We start from the raw sequence: 21,334 nt of genomic DNA, 5'->3' as shown, positions 1-21,334 counted from the left end.
GCAGTGGGACCCTGCGTGCCTGGGTGTGGGGTGGGATTCAGTTCGGTTTCAAATCTGTTTGCACACCCCTAGTTGAAATATGCCTCCCTCCCCTGCTTCATGAGCAATGGAGCTGAGTTAATTGAACTCTTCAAAAGCACCAGCCAGCCTTCTCAGTGGTAGTCTACTCTCTTTAGGGCTCCCTGTCATGATCTTTATGGAGCACTTTTCCTGGTGATTTTTAAGCAGGGACTAAAACATGTTTTTATTCTGGCAGACCTTACCCAACACCGTCAGAGCTGCTTCTGCTGTTTGGATTCTGGCCTTTGGTAGCTTTTAGTGTTTTATTTCCCTCTATTCTGATCTTGTAATGTTAGTAATGCAGCCATCTTTTTATTTTTTATTTTAATAGTTTTACTTTTATCTGCCTTAAATTCTGTTGAAAAACAGTGTGATTTAAAACAAATGATTACATACATAATCATCCTGAAGACTTCCAGACCAATTTTTCATAGATGCAACAAAAGTGATGACAAATTTCAATTGAAATTAATGAACATTAAGTTAACCATGACTAACTTTTCATTTATTTCAGTGGTGCTCAACCAAGACTAACTGGTCTGGATGCCTCTAAATGCCAGTTACAGGGGAGCAACAGCAGGAGAGAGGGCATACAATGAGCCCCTGGTGGCGCAGTGGTAAAACTGCCGCCCTGTAACCAGAAGGTTACAAGTTCAATCCTGACCAGGGGCTCAAGGTTGACTCAGCCTTCCATCCTTCCGAGGTCGGTAAAATGAGTACCCAGAAATGTTGGGGGCAATATGCTAAATCATTGTAAACCGCTTAGAGAGCTCCGGCTATAGAGCGGTATATAAATGTAAGTGCTATTGCTATTGCTATACCCTAAGCTCTTGCCTGTAGGCTTCTCAGAGACATCTGGTGGGCCACTGCAGGAAATAGGATGCTGGACTAAATAGTAGGGATATGCACGCAACCAGTCCGGCGCTCCTTTTCTGGAGCACCAAACCGGTTCTGTTGACCGGATTCCAAACCGGTTCGAATGTGTGTGGGGGTAACTTTAAGAGGCAGGGAAAGGCGCTATCTACCTGCCAGCCCCTGCTCCGCTACTCCCCCCCTTCCCCATTTGCATGGCGATGCAGAACAGGGCGCAGGGAGGAACGTTGCAGTCCCGTGCATCCGCTTTTGGAGAGAGTGCCAGTGGGGGAAGAATGGTGGGGCGGGGTCTGGCAGGTAGGCAGCGCCTTCCCTGCCTCTTAAAGTTCCCCACCCTCCCGGGAGTGCACGGAACTGGTTCCGTGCACACCCCTACTAAATAGGCCTTTAGCCTGATCCAGCAGGGCTCTTCTTGTGTTGTCCAGTCTCATTAATTTTTACAACTGTTATCCATTTGGGATTATGATTATCAATTATAACTAACTCTCTGGGAAAGGTGATCTTTCTGTTTGTTTGTTTTTTAAAGACAACTCCCAAAACACACCTCTGCATTTCTAGTTTGAAATCTTAACTTGCTGATAAACAAATTGTCTATACTTTGTGGTTAGGGTGGCAAATTAGTATTGAATTTCCAGGGTTCAAGCACAGTTCATGAACATAGCTAAAAACCAGCTTTGAATCGATAAATCATAATTATGTCTGCATGCTAAGTTTTTGTTGTTTAAGCTAAACACTTCATTGAAACATGATGCATTTCTTGGTGGGTTTTGTTCTTGTTTTGGGGTTCGTTTGTTTGCAAATTTAAATATTTTGTTAATTTGCAGTTGTATCATTAAATTCCATGAAATATATATCTGTCTTTTCCCAAGGGGATAAAAGTTTATTTTAAAAAGTGCTCTATAGGTGCAAAAAAATATAATGCCATTAGGGTCTGTGCATTATGTCAGGTCCAACAGACCTAGTGATCCAGCTTGCCCTCTGTTAGTTGTTTTTGGGCAGAGTTCCGCCATGACAGTAGGGAGCCTCTGATCGCTGGAACTGTTGGGAGTCTCCCTGCTGTCATGGTGGAACTCCTTTGGAGAGCTGACAGCTCTTTTGGAATCTGGCTGCCGCCTCCTTTCCCTGTGACTGGGTGGGGCAGGGGAGATAAGCTTATCCTTGCTCCAGAGGGAACACCCACGCTCAGGGAGCTGGCTTCTGTAGCTTGGGATTTAAAAGGGATTTCTCTCCTTTTCTTCTAGGCCTTTGTATGATATGGGTGCTTCTGGGAAATGGAAGCTTTTCTGTGGCTGCAGCCATGACTGCAGTGTGAGGGGAAACCTACCTATCCTGGAAGGAAAGTTAAACAAAAAGGTGGGGCTCTCTCTTAAATCCCAGGCCAAGAGGGCAGGGGTGCATGTGTGCACATGTGCATGCATTCCTCTGGATTGAGATGAAGCCACTCAGCCTGTCCTGCCCCCACCCCCACCATCGGAAGGAGAGGGGGAAGCATGACACGACATGACAGTTGGGAGTAGCTAACATGGCCCCTCCCAGTCATGCCACAGCTGGGTCAGAGTTCAATATTTTTGGTGGTGCACAAGCCTATATGTTATAGTAGAGATCAGTGGAGCTACCTTATGACATTTAATTTTATAAAATGAGTATAACATGCAATGGAAAATACTTGTGAAATGCTGAATGGGCTGTGTTAATGCCATCCTATGATAAATGAAATGAGATAGGTAAATTGGAACATATGTAATTGAAAAAAGATAATGTTTCAGTGCATTTCTTAATAATTGGACTATGGCACTCACTTCCATAGAATGACCATATGGAGCTAATAACAAGCTGGACATGTAGACAGCCAGTAGCAGGCACTAATAAAATGCTATGGAATAAATTGTCAGGCTAAACTAAATTTAATTTCCTTTAGATTAGGAGCTAATACAGTAATTCTCAATGTGTGCAGAGATGACTGCTAGTGTGCTGGAAGATTTGCCTATTAAAATATGTGAAGGTGCTGGTGTTCCCAAAGGAGCCCTACACTGAAGAGACTACCCTCTGCAACTCTTCGTGATTCACTGCTTTAGCCTTATTTGCTTCCCTTCTGCCTCCACATGATACAAGAAATTCTGCCACATCTTTTCAACTGTGATTTGATCATTGACTCCCCCAAAGCTGCTTGTTGTATTTCTGGGCTGGGTTTGTCATCTTCTGTCAAGAGGCTTGTTCAAAACAGTGACTCACATGGAAACATGGTGTGTGTGTGTGTGTGTGTGTGTGTGTGTTGATGAGGAACTTTTCCTCAATGGTAGGCGATTCTTATTTTCTTCCAAAAGAGTGTTACAGGTGTAATACTGAAGAGTGCCTTGTTTTCTAATTCAGAAAAAGCATACTTTCAGCTATCAGAAGTTTGGGAAGCATTGTTCTAATATGCATGGAATGCTTTCAGTTTGTGTATGGCCATGAACTCATGTGGAGGACATATGGATTTAGAAAAAAGGTAATGTATAGACTGTGGTACTTGTGTTCTTTAGTATGCTGGTTAAACTTTAGTGGATACAGGGGAGGCATGCATGTAACTTTAACTATTTATCTATAGTTTTTATCAATATCACAGGTTTTTGGATGTCAGAATATTTATGTCTGAACAAACTTGCTCCATTGCAAGTAGCTGGAGAATTCCTGCTTTGCTTCTGTTTAACTAAAAGAAAATGGAACTAGAAGGTATATAACCTTGTAGTGTGTAATCTGGAAGGTGCCCAAGAGGGAAACTAGGATATTAGATGCTGATGTGCAGGAATGCAGACATGTTCTGGGAGGATCTAGGCAATGGAAACCAGCCTGGAGGTGAGATCTGAATAGAAACATAGGAAGCTAGCACAATACTGTTGTCCACACCAGGGCTGCACAGCTTTGGTCCTCCAGCATCTTTTAGAAGTAGTAGTTTGTGGCCAAAAAAGAGTGTTATACAAGCCGCAGCGGTGATAAATGAGGCCTGCAGGGGGAGGGGGAACCTTCGTGGAAGCACACACACACACACACCGTGGCCTAGAGGAAGACCCTCGAAGGGTCTAAGGTAAAAACAAAATTTAAAAACCAAAACTTTGCGGAAACAACCCCCCCCCCCGAACTGAACTGTGGGGAGAGTTCTAAGGGGTGCTGGACCAGACTGGTCCGGTCAGGTTCGAGTCCGGTCTCAGACCGAACCGGGCCAGCTAGTTCCATGCACATCCCTAATTCCAAGGACCTGGAAGATATTCCAACTGAAAATCAAAACCCATAAGTGTGGTGATCCATTCTTTGAAATACAGAAGCTGCAGAGGCTAATCCAAAGGGCAGTCTTTTGTATTGAAAAAGGCCCTTTGGGTTAATGAAGGCCATGTATGTGTGAGAACCTTTGAGCAGAGGAATTTGATGATAAGCCGAAGACAAGTCCAAAGTTGTGAACACGGAGGCCTCTTTCAGAGAAGCAGCATTTCATTGATATGGGTTAATGGATGACAATCCACTACCATGTTGGAGCTCACACATCTCTTAAATCTACATATATTTGAAGTGTACTACCTGTACAAGATGAATCAACAGACTCTATGAAGTCAGCATGCTGTAGTCTCTTAAAAGCTCCTCTTTAAGTGGTTGGTGCAGTGCTATGGCTACATTCCTCACTTTGTGTTGTACAGGTATTGCACTTGCCTTCATCTGAATTTTAGGTTTGAAATATATGGAAGTGCCAAGAGTATCAGCAAAAGCATCCGAGAAATCAGCAGTCAGCAGCATATGGATTCTCCGTTATCTGTAATATGGGTTCTGTGTTATTTGGGTCTAATACTATCTGGAGAGCTTTCTGATATGTGTAGTCTAATATTGAGACTCCCTTTTGTGACACACATAGTTTCCCTTCTGCAGTACACCCTTTGTATTCCAGGACAGCAGTGAAATATCTATTTATAGTAATAGGGAAACTTCCGTATCCCATGGGTGGATGTCTGAAGGCTGCAGGTGGAGATCTGATGTAGTAAGGAGGTTCTTGAAAAGCAGATGGGAAGTTTTAGTGTATGCAGAACCAGAATCAGCCATCTGCACTTCATGGCCGTTAAGTTTTACTTGATAATGTGGAGAAACAGGCTCCAAGTCTGTCACACTTAAAAGCTGTCAGGAAGTGGTTCATCTGCCTCATCATCATACAGAGAATCAATAATGGAGTGGACAGCAGACTTGCAAACCTTAGCAATGTGTGCCATTTCTTGCACCTGTTGCAAGTGACCCTCCGTGCAAGACAGTGAGCAAAATTGGCTTTGTGGGCAGTCTCCACATCAGTAGCATTGCCAGCTCTTCCTTTCCTTCGCTGCCACTTTTTGGGGCAGTGACATATGAGAAGATCGGACTTGGAAGGATTGAGACTGAACATCCTGGATTCCAGGAAGTTGGTTTTGTGGTACCAAAGAGAGTGATTTGGCACAGTGAAGAGCATTTTCCACTTTCCTAGCTATTTCCATAACTTTTTCAAAGGTACATTTCCCTTCCAGTAGCAGTTTTTCACACAGTTTGGAGCAGTTTGGTTTCATAACAGTCTGATCTCTGATCATTTTATCAGTAATGGTAACGTGTGCCGCCGGGTCGGTGTCAACTCCTGGTGACCACAGAGCCCTGTGGTTGTCTTTGGTAGCATGCAGGAGGGGTTTACCATTGCCTCCTCTTGCGCAGCATGAGATGATGCCTTTCAGCATCTTTTTATATTGCTGCTGACTGATAGAGGTGTTTCCTGTAGTCCGCGAAACGTACCAGTGGGGATGCGAACTGGCAACCTCTGGCTTGGTAGTCAAGCCCTTTCCCCACTGCAGTTAAGGTGGCAAACTTACAGGTTACACTTAGGCACACAGTGCTGTGACATATTGATCAATAGATTCCCCAGGCAGTGGGGATCTAGAATAGAACTTCTAACATCCAGCAATCGCATTCAAAGTAGAGTTGAAATGATTATCGAAGGCTTGAAGAGCAGATTCATAAGAATTGGCATCCCCTTCCAAGTTGGCAGGAAAGGGCAAATGATTATATATTCTTTGTCTTTCAGGTCCCAGGCAGTGAAGCAATATAGCCTTCTGCTTTGCTGGAGTAAAATCAGGGATCTGTATAGTGAGGAGGTAAGTGCAGAGAAAAGCAGGTTCTGGAGTGAAGTCAGTGAACAAGGAAAAAAAAGGTGGCTATGGGATTTGAGCTATGCTGCAGTGGGCATTCAGTGAACAATAGAGTTCAGGATTGAGAAGGAAAAATTTGTACAGGTCAGGAAGCTGGATAAATAATCAGAAGCAGCAATAGTAGAATGTAGGAGTTCAGGAATGTTGGGCCCATTAATGCAATGAAAGGAAGATGCAGGAACTTTCACAGCTTTGCAGGCTCACACGCATAGCTGGTTCAGAATCTCATCACCAAATGTTTGATTTATGCTTCTCTTGTAAACACCAAGAAATATTATGCTGGTTGAACAAGGGCTTTATTCAGAAACAACTTCATTTTTTTCTCCTTCCCCTCCTTTTTCTTTTGACCTAATCCCCCATACAGGATCCCCACTGGAACAAATATCCAAACAACAAAACACAAAAGATAACAAGATAGAATACAACAATGACCATATGTAGATTCGCCAAGCAAGGACAGTTAGGCACCAGAGACTAGGGATGTGCAGAACTGATTCGATTGCAAACTGGTCTGCTGCAAACTAGGGTGAAGAAACATTTGAAAGTGTTTAACAGAAAAAGGCCTCTCTGTCTCTTCCTATATTCATATTTAAGACAGTGTTCAAAACTCTATCCTGTTGAAATCAGTGGAATTTAAGTCAGTTGTAACTTGTGTATTTCATGGATGTCAATAGGATTTAGGTTCAACTACTTTTTCTGTTGTTTTCCTTAATGCACCTTATGTCAATATGTGGTTGGCATGTGTCTGAGAACAGTAAATGATCTATGTAGATCTTTTTTTCAACACAGACAAGACAGGTACATCAATATTTCTAACAAGCTCTGAATAACTGGTCATACTACTTCTGTTTTATGAGTTCCTTTACTGCTGAATGTATTTCATTCTTAGGGTTGCTTATGGATTTCATTAAGATCTTTATTACTCAAATTGTAATAAGGTCTTTAGAGATTTACTAAATTAGAATAGACATCCCGGGGCATGTAACCATGGCTCATATGTTTGCCTTTTAACAAAGCACCTTGTAGAAAGAAGCATCCAGCAGATTAAAAAAACACAGAAAACCACCCTCAAAAGCCACAGAAGTCATTCCTGGAGATCTTGTGTTCTTGTCTCATGCTTCAAGGGAAAAGACAGTCACCAGCGCTTGCTCATCATTGTAGTGCACTATTCCACTTTGCATATCCACACGGCAGGAGTGGCAGAATGTCTGTAACAACCTACGCATGAGGTTTAGATACTATTAGAGCAGGGCTGCATGACTTTGGCCCTCCAGCTGCTGTTGGACTACAACTCCCATCATCCCCAGCCACAATGGTCTGGGATGATGGGAGTTGTAGTCCATCATCTGCAGGAGGGCCTAAGTTGTGCAGCCCTGTACTAGAATGTTCAACATTATCTTGGGAGACATAGGTTCAGATTATTTCTCAGATTTTGGTGGCCTTATGCAAGTTGCTCTCTTTCAGATATGACTTGCCATTACCAAAATGGTGAAAACAGTGACCATCTTTATTAGGGCTTTGTCAAATGAGATCAAAACACTGAGGCTTTTTATGCTCTAAATCAGGGCTTCTTAACTTGGGTCCCCAAATGTAGTTGGACTACAACTCACATTATCCCCAGCCATGGCCTTTGTTGCTGGGGATGATGGCAGTTGTAGTACAACAAAGTCTGAGTACCCAAGGTTAAGAAACATTGCTCTATATGTAAACAAAATAGTGGCTGACATCCAGATGAATGCTGTGCTAGTGCTGTGGGGGATGGGCAATTTTAACCAATCTCCTTCTCTCTAAAGTCCATTGTGCTTCCTGAAAATATTTCCCTGGGTGTCATGTGACCCTCAGGGACATATTTGTACGTAGTCCGGAAACTTCATTTGGTTCAGAATGTGGCAGCCAGGTTGGTCTCTGGGACATCTCTGAGAGACCACATTACTCTTATGCTGATGGAGTTACACTGGCTGCTGATAGGTTTCCAGGCAAAATACAAAGTGCTAGTTATAACTTATAAAGCCCTAAAAGCTTAGGTCCTGGGTATTTAAGAGAGCGTCTTCTTCACTACAAACCCCACCACCCATTGAGGTCATCTGAGGAGGTCCGTCTCCAGTTACTGCCAACTCGTTTGGTGGTCACACAGAGACGGGCCTTCTCGGCTGCTGCCCCGAGTTTGTGGAATGCGCTCCCTGCTGAGTTATGATCCTCCCCATCTCTGGCTATTTTAAAAAAACAGTTGAAAACCCTTTTTTTAAACCAAAGCCTTCTCAGGTTTTTAATCAAAAAATAATGGGGCTATTCTGACGATCGGCAAAAACCGGGCTAGGAGGGCCTAGCCCGATTTTTGCCGATCATAAGAACCACCAGGCTCAGCTGTAAGCCTGGTAGTTCTCGAGCAGTTAACCCGCTCAAGTACCCCTCCCCTTAGCCTGGGTTTGCAAAGCGAGCGCTCCACAAACCTGGGCTATCTGATCGTGGGTAGCTCCGCGCTGCGGCTACTTACAAGGAGACCCCCGGAGGGGAGGCGAAAAGCTACCTCCTGGCTCCTGGGGTCTTGCCAGCATGCCCTGCTCCCCCCAGCCCCCGCCGGCTCCATCACAGAGCCAAGAATTGTGTGGGCGGCTGATTCGGCCGCCCAGGGCTCCCTCCCCGATCATGAGTGGGGAGAGCAGGCTTAGCCCGCTCTCCCCGCTCACTCGAAGAAACCGGGTCTCACCGATTGTGAGACCCAGCTCCTAGTTTGTGAATTTTATGGTTTTTAAATTATTGTTTTAACTTTTATATGTGTTTTAATTGTTGTCAGCCGCCCAGAGACATAAGTTTGGGTGGGGTATAAATTTAATAAATAAATAAATAAAAATATTTTGGAAGGCACAGTGGCCACCAGAGGAAAGAGGAGATCAGTAAAAATCACCCTTTCCCCATAGCACCAGTACAATGTTATTTGGGATTTCAGACAGATTATTTATTTAATTTAATATTTCTATCCCACCACTCAGATCAGAGAGCCCTCAAGATAGCTTATGTAACTCAATACAGCAATTTCTATAAAAACCAGAAACACTGAAGACTAAGAATAAAGTGACAAGATAACCCAAATAAAATCAACCATTTGCATAGTTCCAAAACACAATCTTAAAAATAGCACCCAAAAATCAGTCCAGCATAAGACCAGCAGCTAACTCAACCACCCCTATGAGTCTGAGAGAAAATGAATGTTTTATCAAATTTCCTAAACAAGCACATATCTTTATTGTTGCGGTGTGGGGGCTGTTCATCTGAATACTAGCTGCTCTACACATGTTCCAAATACTGCTTTAAACAGATATTTGGAGCACTTGTAGTGGGGCAATTCTGATTAAGAGCCCACTCATGCAGTAAAGGGATCTGCTGGAAGTGCATTGGGATGTCCTCTGCTGATGTCATGACAGGCATGCTCTTGGTAGCTGCTTACTTACCATGTGGAGTGGACTGTGTATTGCTTGTATTGGCCCAGTAATAATCACATGAAGGCATGGCTTTCTTTTTGTCTCCTTGCTCCTTTGCTGCCTACCCACCTTCCCCCACTTTCAGACTTGTCTCTTCTTTCTTGGTGTTGCTCTTTTCTTTACAACACTACAACATTCCAACCTTTCTCTCTATCCCTTTGCAACAAATTCAAGCCACTGCCTCTTGTTTTCACTACTGCAACCTGCTCTAGTTTTCCGATGTCTCCGTTTGGACCTCTTAATCTCTGTCCAGTAATTTGCTGCAAAAATTAGTCACTACTGCATTGCTCTGACCAAATGAGCCCCCTCCCACCTCCTTAAATCCTTGCGTTGACTTCCTATCTGCTCCAGTTCCTGCACAAGCTTCTTTACCTTAACTTCAAGGCCTTTGAAAGGCCCTTATCTTTCCACTCTTGTGTCCTGACAAATCCCTAGCTATGACCTTCACTTGTCTAGATCCACCACCCTCGATTGTCCAAAGGCCTCCTGCTTCTTCAAAGATAGCATCCTTTCTCCCTTGTTGCTTATTATTATTATTATTATTATTATTAATTCGATTTCTGTACTGCCCTTCCAAAAATGGCTCAGGGCAGTTTACATAGATAGATAGATAAAATGGCTCCCTGTCCCCAAAGGGCTCACAATCTAAAAAGAAACATGAGATAGATACCAGCAACAGTCACTGGAGGTACTGTGCTGGGAGTGGATAGGGCCAGTTACTCTCCCCCTGCTAAATAGAGAGAATCACCATGTTTAACAGGTGCCTCTTTGCCAAGTTAGCAGGGGATTATGCCTGAAACTGCCTCCCTTATGCCTGAAACTGCCTCCCAGAATACCTTTGTGATGCTACTCCTGTTACTTCCAGTGGCGTCCAGTGAGCACTGGGGTGGCAGAGGCAGTGGGAAAGGGAGAGAAGGACTTTAAAAACAGCCAACTCACTGCCATAGGCAAGGCAGGCCTAGCACCAGGCCCAGCATCCCATGTGCATGATCAGTCCCATGTTTTGCCCACCCCTACCTCTCAGCTAGCCAAAGTGCACATGCGGTGGCCATTTGCAGTGTTAGCATGGCAAAAACCTGCCCAGCATAGCAAAAACCCAAGATCCTGCCCTGAGGTACCCCAGCCCCAGGGTTCTCTCAGGTTGCAGTCTGGGGTTATGATCCATGCTTGGGCTAGTACTGGTCCTGCCTCCTCCAATTCTGACCTGGTGTGTTGATCTAGGGCTGGGGCTAGTGTTGGTCATGTCTCTTCAGTGTCTGACTCCAAGTCACCACTATGAACAGGAGCTGTGATAGGCTGGGCCTTGACAGTGGGGTAACAATTATGTGGGGAGCTCCCAGGTGACAAGGGGAGGGAGAACTACAGGATAATGGTGGGGCAACAGAAGCAAGTAGCTGAGGAATACTGTAAGTAATACCAGACAAAATGGGAAAGCAGTAACATTGCTGGAGGACACATGGAAAAAAAACACCTAGAGATTTGTATATTGCGTGGTATAGAAATAAACAAATAATAAAAAGGGGAGTAGGAGATTTGGAGCATGGGGTTGGTTTTGTTTCATTGCTTACTATCCTGAACCTTTATTTTATTTCTTGCTTGGACACAAAAGTTCCCTTCCACGAGTGCAGGGGTGCACCATTTTAGCTCTCTGGCTGTTGGACTACAACTCCCATCATCCCTATTGGCCACTGTGGCTAGGGATGATGGAAGTTTTTGTCCATCAACAGCTGGATGGCCAAGGTTGTGCAATCTGGCACCCCTGCCCCAAAAGTGCTGCTTTCACCCTTGTGGAAGAACATTGTGTGAGGGAAGTGAAATGAAAGTTTGCACAATATTATGCACTATTTGTTCCTACGGATTCCACATATTTGTAGTTTCAAATAAGAATGTGCACAGCAAACCCCAAAGGCTGAAATACAACTAGTTTCCTGTTGGAAAGCTTGCTTTGCAATGAAGAATTGCATGCACCCTGTCCATGGAGGCTGGCTTTGTGCTTGGGCTTTAAATGGCTGGGCTTGCCTGTGGTTGGTGCAATTGCTTTGCTGTGGGGAATTGTTTGCTTTGATATGGGCCAGCTAATGCTTGTGCAGTAGTTTGCAGAAGAGCATGAGCGACACTGTGTTGACTCCTTCTACTCACACTCCTTGTATCCAGCTCTCTGTATTTATCACAAAAACTGGATCTGGATTGTTACCTCCCCACTCCCCGTTACTTGCAGGAGGAACTGAAGTAGACTGAAAGTCTTCATTGCACACAGACCCTGCTTGAGTGAAATAACTCTTAGCAACAGCATCGTCAAATTGAGCTATTCATGGTCTCTTTGAAGAACCAATCAGAGAATGTAAACATATCACCTGAAAAATGTGATACTGATATTTCCCATGTGCTGCTTTGATTTTCACTATCGCAGTGGCACTTCTGAAGTGTTGCATCCTCGGCTTACAGATAGCAAATGGCTTGAGTAGCTGTTGGAAAATAATCTCCATTGATTCCCTGTGGAATATAATAATTGGAAGAGAGTTTCTGTTTTGTTTTTAAACACAAGGCATTATCAGTTGGTCTGTTTCTTGAATTTGTGCTTATAATCATTCCACAGGACAAATGTAGTTCTTGCTTTCCTGTTGTGTTTGTCATTTTGCATAAGTGTATTTTATTCTTACAGTCGAGGCATAAAGACAAGCTAGCAGGTTGTATTTTTCACAAAATAGGAAAAGCTCATATTCAGTAGTTACTCCCAGAAAAAAGTGGTTGTTTTTTCAAAGTGCAGAATAAACACTCCATGAGGAAATGGTTTTCTGTATTTATAGCAAACTGTTGATCTCCTCTCCCTCAATAGCAGCTTTTTTGGGTGGCTTTGGAAATTTTCATTGGGAGAACGGGGCAAGGAAGATGCCTGGTACTAGTTTTCAGGTGAGAGGCTCCTCTGGATACTTCGCATCCCACTCCACCTGTGTGTGTCCTATGTCACTGTGTTGAGGCCGGCTCTTTGTGGGAATGGGGCTGCTGTAAAGCAGATGTGGAACATTTGAATACTTGGAGATATTAGAACAGTTTTTAACTTATTAAAGAAAGTTCCCATCCTCAGTCAACATCACCAGCGTGCTTTCTGGGCTAGCTGCTCAACAGCTGTAAAATGAATCTGTTCAGGCAAGTTGCATTCGAAATATAAACAGCAGGGGGAGCAGTTTCATGGAAACTAGCAACCCGAAAAAACCAGCAACTTCCTTACACTGGATATACGACATCCTAGCTCTATATCACAGTGATTAAATTCGAAACAAGGCATTGGAAATGTGAGCGGCACCATCCACTTTTCAACAGAAGTTCTCAACGCAATTTACATAGAAAAATAAGGTAGTTCCCTGTTGCAAAAGAGATCACAATCTAAAAAGAAACAAGGTAAATGCCAGCAACAGCCACTATTAGAATGCTGTGCTGGAGCTGGATAGATACTTTACGAGCATCTGGTGACTTGGATACCCAGTGGGGTTTTGTTTGTTTGTTTACTTTGATCAGCAGACTTCCTTGCTGTATCACAAGTTGCATTGGTTTCAAAACAGTTTTTCCTTCTGCCTTCCTGATTTACAGGCTGTTGTTTAAGAAAGATTAAGCCGAAGTTCCTTTGGTGCACGCAACTGATTTTGCAAGTGTTTGGGTCCTGGATAAAGCTCCTAAAAGACATTCACACTTAGGCTGCAAACCTATGCATGCTTGCTTGGAAGCAACTTCTGTCAAACTTGATGAATGCTATTTCTGACTAAACATGCAAATGAATAATAATAAATAATAAATTAATAATAAAAATATATTTTTAATGGCCTGCATGCTATGTGTACTAGTCTGCCTATTTGTTTTTGAGAAAATCTATGCTGTATAATATCAATGTGTTATATAAATGCCACTTTCTTTTTCTCACTTTTTCTCAGCTGGATAATGGATGACAGACAGATGAGATAATGTTCTGTAACCAAGCAAATAGTTGACATCACAAGCTATGTGGAACAGTAAGAATCTTCTAAGAAAACCACTTTCCTTGTTCATGAAAACTTATTGCTGAAGTTCTTCAAGTCAAGAAAAGCATGACATTATGTGACCGCTTAGTACTGGAGGCAAGGCTGAGAAAGTGATGGGTCCCTTTTCTGTCTGTACTGCATTGATATAATTTTGAAGGTTACAAAGAGGGAAAACAACACCAATCAGTCAAGTAGTCGAACCATGGGAGACAACTCAAGTTTTTGGGACAGTCTGATATTTGCGCACCCTATCTGTGTAAACTGGAAATCACAAGCAGAAGGGTCAGTCTACCACTTAGCTAGCATTTTGTTTGTTATTGGCTACATGGGCGGAAGTGGATTTTTTGGCCTGCTCTATGTCTTCTTCTTTCTTGGGCTAGGTTTTCTTTGCTCATCAGTCTGGGCATGGCTAGATGTCTGTGCAGCTGATATTTTCTCTTGGAATTTCATCCTGTTTGTGATATGCTTCGTACAGTTTATTTATGTGACCTACCAAGTCCGGAGTGTTGCGTTTGACAAAGAATTCCAAGAGCTTTACAGTGCCATGTTCCAGCCCTTAGGGATCTCACTGACAGTTTTTAGAAAGATTGTCCTGTGCTGCAATGAAGAAGTCATTACACTGGAGAAGGATCACTGTTACGCCATGCAAGGGAAAACACCAATTGATAAGCTCTCCTTGCTTGTATCAGGAAGGTTTGTATAATCTTTATTAAAATATATCTATTTAAAAACCCATGATTTAAATTGAGAGTTCAGGTGCTTATAATTTTTACTCCTGCTCTAAGTGTAGAAGTTGCATGATCACCTTGACTTCTGTGCCATTTTAGCAGTAAATAATTTGTACAGTATATTATGTTGACTTGACAAATTTAGGGTCAATTGCCTTGGTCTTTCAGCTAAACATTGGGCTTTGTCCAGGCAGAAATTGAACAGGTACAGTTTCCCCAGCATTTGCTGGTGATACACCTGATACATTTCTGTCTGATGTATCTCTACAAGGCACAGTGCTCCTCAAATCCCATCTACTATAGTAAATGTCAGGAAGAATTTCAACAGGTCCACAATCCATCCATAATCACTTGCTATGGATGCACTTGATGCATTGTGACATTATTCACAGATTCCTAAGAGTATGTACTGTCAATATCATGTAATAGATAAGCATTTTCACAGAACTGAGCAGTGGTCTTCAAATAACCTGCATTTTCAGTTCTGGAAATTTGTCTCGGTTGACACCAGTTGCTTACACCTCAGCCAAAAGTGGTTTTAGCAGTTGATGAGGTTCAGTAGCCATAACCATTTATTTTGCCAGTTGATCTGTGGAACTCAGTGACATGGGATATTTTAATGACCTATCTTTTGATTTCATTTAAGAACACAGCAAATTGAAGTGGCATCTCTGCAAGTTAATGGGCAGAAGGTAACAATGAGCAACAAGGGCAGCAGGCAGAAGTTCTTCCATTTTTTTGGACTGCAAATGTGGCCAATAGTCAGGGATTATTGGAATTGTAGTTGAACATGTTCAGCCCTGCTCTAGGCCATTGGATGGATGCTTTGGATTGTATGACTAATAGACTATTCAGTGCTTATAATTATATTAGAATGCTGTTTTTACATCTCACCTTAGCTATCTGGAACAACTGTGGATGTATAATTTTTATGGATTCTCCTGAATTTAACAAGCAGAAGAAATATCCACAAACACAAAACTCTAGCCTTCTCAGTTTGTTGTTTGCTCCTGTTTTATTTAAGCACAACAGACTCAATTAAGCACAATATACTGACTTGACCCTTTACACCTGTATGAGAAAACATTTCCAGTACCAGAGATCTAGCAGTTTAAGTGCGGGGAGGGTGTTTTAATTACCATTCATATGCCACAGAACCATGCACATGCCAAACATTTACGTTAAATTTTTTGTAAAGGTTTGTCGTCATTAGAATAACAGCTTTCTTCTTTTATTTTTATTTGATTAACAAGCACATACAAGATTGAAAAATGTGAAGAGTTCTGAAAGCTTAGGTAGCAGAAAGGAAAACTTAGTTAGAATTTCCAGAAATCAGGATTACCATATATGGTGCATTTCTTATCCTGAATAGATTCTGGTTTCCATATTTTTGTGGGCTTCTGCTCAACCATGCCTTCTGCTATTTGAATAGGTTATATAAAGCACATGTGTATACACTTTTGCAGCAGGGGATCAGTACTGCTGCTCACCTCATTTCATTGGCCTCTGGTGAGGGCGAGGAGGATACCCTCAGACTCTCTCTCCATCTTGGAGCTGGAGAAGGGATCTTTTCCATAATTGCACTTTGCTTGCTATTGCTTGGTGGAACTGTGGAGACAAACTCTGGTTCCCCTCCAACTCCATGCAGGAGAGAGAGAATGGGGATCCTCTCCTTGCCAAAGGACAATGGAATATGTACCTATTTGCAAGAAAGTTCAATGCAGCAGTCATATGCACACTTACCTGGAAGAAAGCCTTACTGAACACAATAGATTTATATTCAAGTAGATATGCATAGGCTTGTACAAAGGGCCAGATTCCTAGCTCCCACCAATTTGGGCTTGGTGACCAAGGCCAGACAAAATGTGTGTATCCCTGAGTTTATGCAATTCATGGGTTTCATGACATTTTAAAAATTCAATACTCCCAGTCCTGCATTCGTCATCATAACAGATTCAGTTCAGCATGTTCTGTCTGAAGGCTGCTGGGTGTTTATTCCCTTAAGTGTCCCAGTTTCAACTAGAGAGACCTACAACAGCAGTTCTCAAATCATTGCACTCCCACAAGCCCCATTTAACATTTCATTCATTCACTTCATTTTTATTCATTGTGTCTATTCCATTTATGTAACATTTGGAAATTTACAGCCTGAGTTTAAAAGCTATCTATGAATATTGTCACCTTGCCTCATGCCAAAATCAGAAGCCGAAATATAGTAGCCATGTGTGTGTTCTGGTCTCTACAGTCATTCATGAGTGCCTGTTACCACCAGGGAGAGGAAAGCTTTGGAGTGGGAGAATATAGAGTTCTAGCTGAGTGGATTCTTTCCTTGAGCACCTGATAGTTGACTTAATGTCATCATTATAACATTTTGAAGTGTGATCCCTCAGAGTTGAGCAATTATAGGCCAGTTTCCAATCTCCCATGGCTGGACAAGGTAATTGAGAGGTTGGTGGCCTCTCAGCTCCAGGCGGTGTTGGAGGAAACTGATGATCTAGACCCATTTCAAACTGGTTTTCGGGCAGGCTGTGGGGTGGAGACTGCCTTGGTCGGCCTGATGGATGATCTCCAATTGGGAATTGACAGAGGAAATGTGACTCTGTTGGTCCTCTTGGATCTCTCGGCGGCTTTCGATACTATCGACCATAGTATAGTATCCTTCTGGAACATCTGAGGGTGTTGCGGGTGGGAAGCACTGTTTTTCAGTGGTTCCGCTCCTACCTCACGGACAGATTCCAGATGGTGTGGATTGGAGATTGTTGCTCTTCAAAATCTGAGCTTAAGTATGGTGTCCCTCAAGGCTCCATACTCTCTCCAATGCTTTTTAACATCTACATGAAACCGCTGGGAGAGATCATCAGGGGATTTGGAGCTGGGTGTTACCAGTATGCTGATGACACCCAGATCTACTTCTCCATGTCAACTTCTTCAGGAGTTGGCATATCCCTCTTAAATGCCTGCCTGGAAGCGGTAATGGGCTGGATGAGAGAGAATAAACTGAAGCTGAATCCAGATAAGACGGAGGTACTTATTGTGCGGGGTCAGACCTCTAGAGACGATTTTGATCTACCTGTTCTAGACGAGGTCACACTTCCCCAAAAGGAACAGGTTCGCAGTCTGGGAGTATTTCTGGATCAACATCTCTCCTTGGTTTCTCAGATTGAGGCGGTGGCCAGGGGTGCTTTCTATCAGCTTTGGCTGATACACCAGCTGCACCTGTTTCTTGAGATCAATGACCTCAAAACAGTGGTACATTTGTTGGTAACCTCCAGACTTGACTTCTGTAATGTGCTCTACATGGGGCTGCCTTTGTACGTAGTCTGGAAACTTCAGTTGGTTCAGAATGCGGCAGCCAGGTTGGTCTCTGGGTCATCTCGGAGAGACCACGTTACTCCTCTGTTGATAGAGCTACACTGGCTGCCAATAGGTTTCCGAAAAAATACAAAGTGCTAGTTATAACTTACAAAGCCCTAAACGGCTTAGGCCCTGGGTATCTAGATCATTTATGAATAAATTAATAAGCACTGGTCCCAGTACAGATCCCTGGGGGACCCCACTTCTTACTTCCCTCCATTGTGAAAACTTTCCATTTATACCTACCCTCTGTTTCCTGTCCTTCAAGCAGTTAGCAATCCACACATGAACTTGTCCCCTTATCCCATGACTGCTAAGTTTTTTCAGAGTCTTTGATGAGAAACTTTGCCGAAAGCTTTTTAGAGGTCCAAGTATATTATGTCAACCGGATCACCTTGATCCACACACTTGTTGACACTCCAAAAAGCTCCAAAAGGTTGGTGAGTCAAGATTTATTTTTGCAGAAACCATGCTGGTTCTTCCTCAACAGGGCATGTTCTTCTATGTTCTTTACAATTTTATCCTTGAGGATGCTTTCCATCAGTTTGCCTGGAACGGACGTTAAGCTAACCAGCCTGTAATTTCCCAGATACCCTCTGGACCCCTTTTTGAAAATCAGTGCTACATTGGCTACTTTCCAGTCTTCTGGTACAGAGCCTGATTTGTAGGGATGACTTATATATTTTTGCAAGGAGGTTGGCAATTTCATATTTGAGTTCTCTAAGGACTCTTGGATGGATACTGTCTGGCTATGGTGATTAGCTGATTTTTAACTTTTTCCGACAGTTCAGAACGTCATCTCTAGTCACCTCTATCTGACTCAGTTCTTTAGCTTTTGTCCCTGAGAAGCCTGGTTCAGGGACAGGTATATGCTCAGTATCCTCTGCTGTGAGGACAGATGCAAAGAACTTGTTTAGTTTCTCTGCAATCACCTCCTTAATAATCCCTTTCACTCCCTCATCATCTATCAGTCCCATCACCTCTCTGGCAGGTTTCCTGCTTCTGATGTATTTAAAGAAGTTTTTGTTATTCCCCTGAAGCTTTTAGCTAAATGTTCCTCAAACTCTTTCTGCATCCCTTATTGTCTCCTTGCATTTCTTTGCCAGAGTTTGTGTTCCTTTCTGTTCTCTTCATTTGGGCAGGACTTACAATTTCTGAAGGGAGTCTTTCCCCACTTTATAGCTTCCTTGACTTTACCTGATAGCAATACTGGCATCCTCCCAGACTTGGTGGTACCTTTCCTCCTTATTGGTTTACATTCTAACTGGGCTTCTAGTATTGTGGTTTTAAGTAAACTCCATGCATTCTGGAGCAAAGTGACTCTCCTGATTTTCCATTTCAGCTTTCTTTTCACCATACTCCTCATTTGGGAGACGTTTCCTCTTCTGAAATTCAAAGTGTCTGTGTTAGACTTCCTTGGCAATTCTCTCCCCATATGTATTCTGAATTTGATCATGCTAGTAGAATTTGATCTTGTCGTAGCATTCCCGTAAGTGAGTTATGCGCAACCCATGAAATATGTAACATGTCCCAGATTAAACACATTTTCTTTGTTCTGACAAAGCATCAGAAGGCTGGGTCATTCACAGTGCCTCAGTGCTATTCCCTGGCCCTTATACTTTTAGGCACTGCAGCTGATGAATCAGGCTTATCTTGCAGGATGACTGCTTCCAAGATTGCCTTCTCCTGCCTGAACTCTATTTGTATACCTTTGTGTTCTGAAATTCTCCACTGAGAACTGCAAAAGAGACTTATTTAAAGGACGACATGAATTGGAATTCTTTTTTGCTTGTACAGGCAAATGTCACCCTTCCCTTCTGTATGGTCACTTATCATGAAGATGTAAAGTGTAATGGCTTTCGTTTGCATTGCTACTTGATGAAAATCTAGTGAACTGTGTGAGGCATACTTAGTTCGGTTCTTAATGGTCGTCTTTCGTATGCCTTGGTGTTAACCCATAACCCAAAAGAAGCATTGGAGTGATATAAAATAAATATGTGGAGTGCTGTAAAATAATAATGGAGTAACTAAAAATTCTCCATATCGGATTGCTGTTTTAGTAGGAACAAATTAATGGCTCCAGTGGCAGTTTCCTTTCCAGGGCAATAGCCATGGGTGGAAGATGGTTAGATTGGAACTGTAGCCGGGCAAAGAGTTAAAAGACCTCACACTATGGTCTCAGTCTGGAAACCCCTTGTGGCTGCTCTTTAGGATAAACAAACCAACCCCAACGATGCAAAGACCAGTTATATGCAGGACATGACGTGTGGTTTGTTGATGAGAGTGACTCAGCATTCTAGCCATTATAAACTCAGGAGAATTTGTGTCAACTGTTGCTTTATTTCAAGAAGATCAGATAAGAAATGGCTAAGATACAGATTTCCTCTTGAATGTAGTTTGAATACAGAATGGGGGGGGAAATACAGATTTCATGTTTCTGTGGCAATTTTTTGTGAGCTGTTTGTGGCCTCTGAGCAACAGTATACTGGAGGGGTGGGGTAGACATATTTTAAATAAATAAATAAATGGGTCTCTCTCTCTCCCCCCCCACAACATACCTCCAGTCTTTCCTTTTATAAGAGCCACCACAGCCCAATTTATTCTTCACTCTTTTAAGGTATTGAAACAGATTTCAAACTTTTATTTCTATAAAATTGTCATGGAGTTCCGTTATTTTCCCTCTATTTTTCTTTTCAAAGACCTAGATTGTTCAGCCCTAGGGTTGACTTATTGTTATGTATGTATGTATTCTATTTTTATACCGCCCTTCTGAAATAGCTCAGGGAGGTTTACAATTAAAAACAGAAACCTCCTCCTTAATAATTAAAACCAATAACAATTAAAACAGAAATATAATGAACACCAATTAAAAAACATCTTTAAAAAAACAATTAAACTATCAGAACAATTAAAGCAGCTACAGAGAAGGCCCGCCTCTGAGTCACCACCAAATGAACCGGTGGTAACTGGAGACAGACCTTTCCTGTTCTCACAGTGTTAACTTAAACTGTTCTGTTTTCTTAGGATCCAGGTGACAGTGGATGGGGAATTTCTACATTATATTTTTCCCCTTCAGTTTTTGGATTCTCCTGAATGGGATTCACTTAGGCCAACAGAAGAAGGAATTTTTCAGGTAGGACAATCTGCAAAGCTTCCCCTTCCCACCTTCACCTTCCCAGATTTCCAAGCACAGAGATTTTTTCATGCAGCATTTGCTTGATGTAGGGAGGAAAAGACCTGCCTCTCTTAATGGCTAGTTGGTATTCTTTTTTGTGAGTGTTCCCCAAGTGCTGTAGTAACTCTAAATGACTGAAGAAGAAAAGTACACAACTTTTAATGTAGCTAAAGAATTATGTTCCAAGCTAATGCTTGAGGTTATTTTCTAAACTGTGGGGGGGGGGATCAAGGTGTGGAGGGATGGGGTTTAATGCTTTGCCCCAGCCCTGATTTGTCCCCCTCCTGCTGTGGGTCCTATTATAGCGGAGGTGGGGGTGGGGATCCAAGCACGTCAGCTTTAATGAAGTACTTGATAAGTAGTTTGGCCTTCAGTTAAGTTTTTCTTCCTTGTCTTTACCCAGCTGCTTTCCTCCCTTCTTCCCCCTTGCATCCAGCAGTAGAGAAATCACTAGTGGAGGGAGACAAAC

At 42.6% G+C, this 21,334-nt stretch overlaps 1 protein-coding gene across 1 annotated transcript in view; it reads left to right on the top strand.

Moving 5' to 3' along the window:
- The window catches only part of LOC128339088 (uncharacterized), a 90,498-nt gene that overhangs the window by 10,299 nt on the left and 58,865 nt on the right, over positions 1 to 21,334 (top strand). The window contains exons 2-3 of the mRNA XM_053282663.1: positions 13,522 to 14,301; positions 20,715 to 20,823. Of these exons, the coding sequence (XP_053138638.1) occupies positions 13,811 to 14,301; positions 20,715 to 20,823 (600 nt within the window). The 5' untranslated portion in view covers positions 13,522 to 13,810. The remainder of the gene's footprint in view (positions 1 to 13,521; positions 14,302 to 20,714; positions 20,824 to 21,334) is intronic.

Source organism: Hemicordylus capensis, chromosome 1, assembly GCF_027244095.1.
Source record: "Hemicordylus capensis ecotype Gifberg chromosome 1, rHemCap1.1.pri, whole genome shotgun sequence".
NCBI classification, from domain to species: domain Eukaryota; kingdom Metazoa; phylum Chordata; class Lepidosauria; order Squamata; family Cordylidae; genus Hemicordylus; species Hemicordylus capensis.
This window is presented reverse-complemented; position numbering and strand designations above follow the sequence as displayed.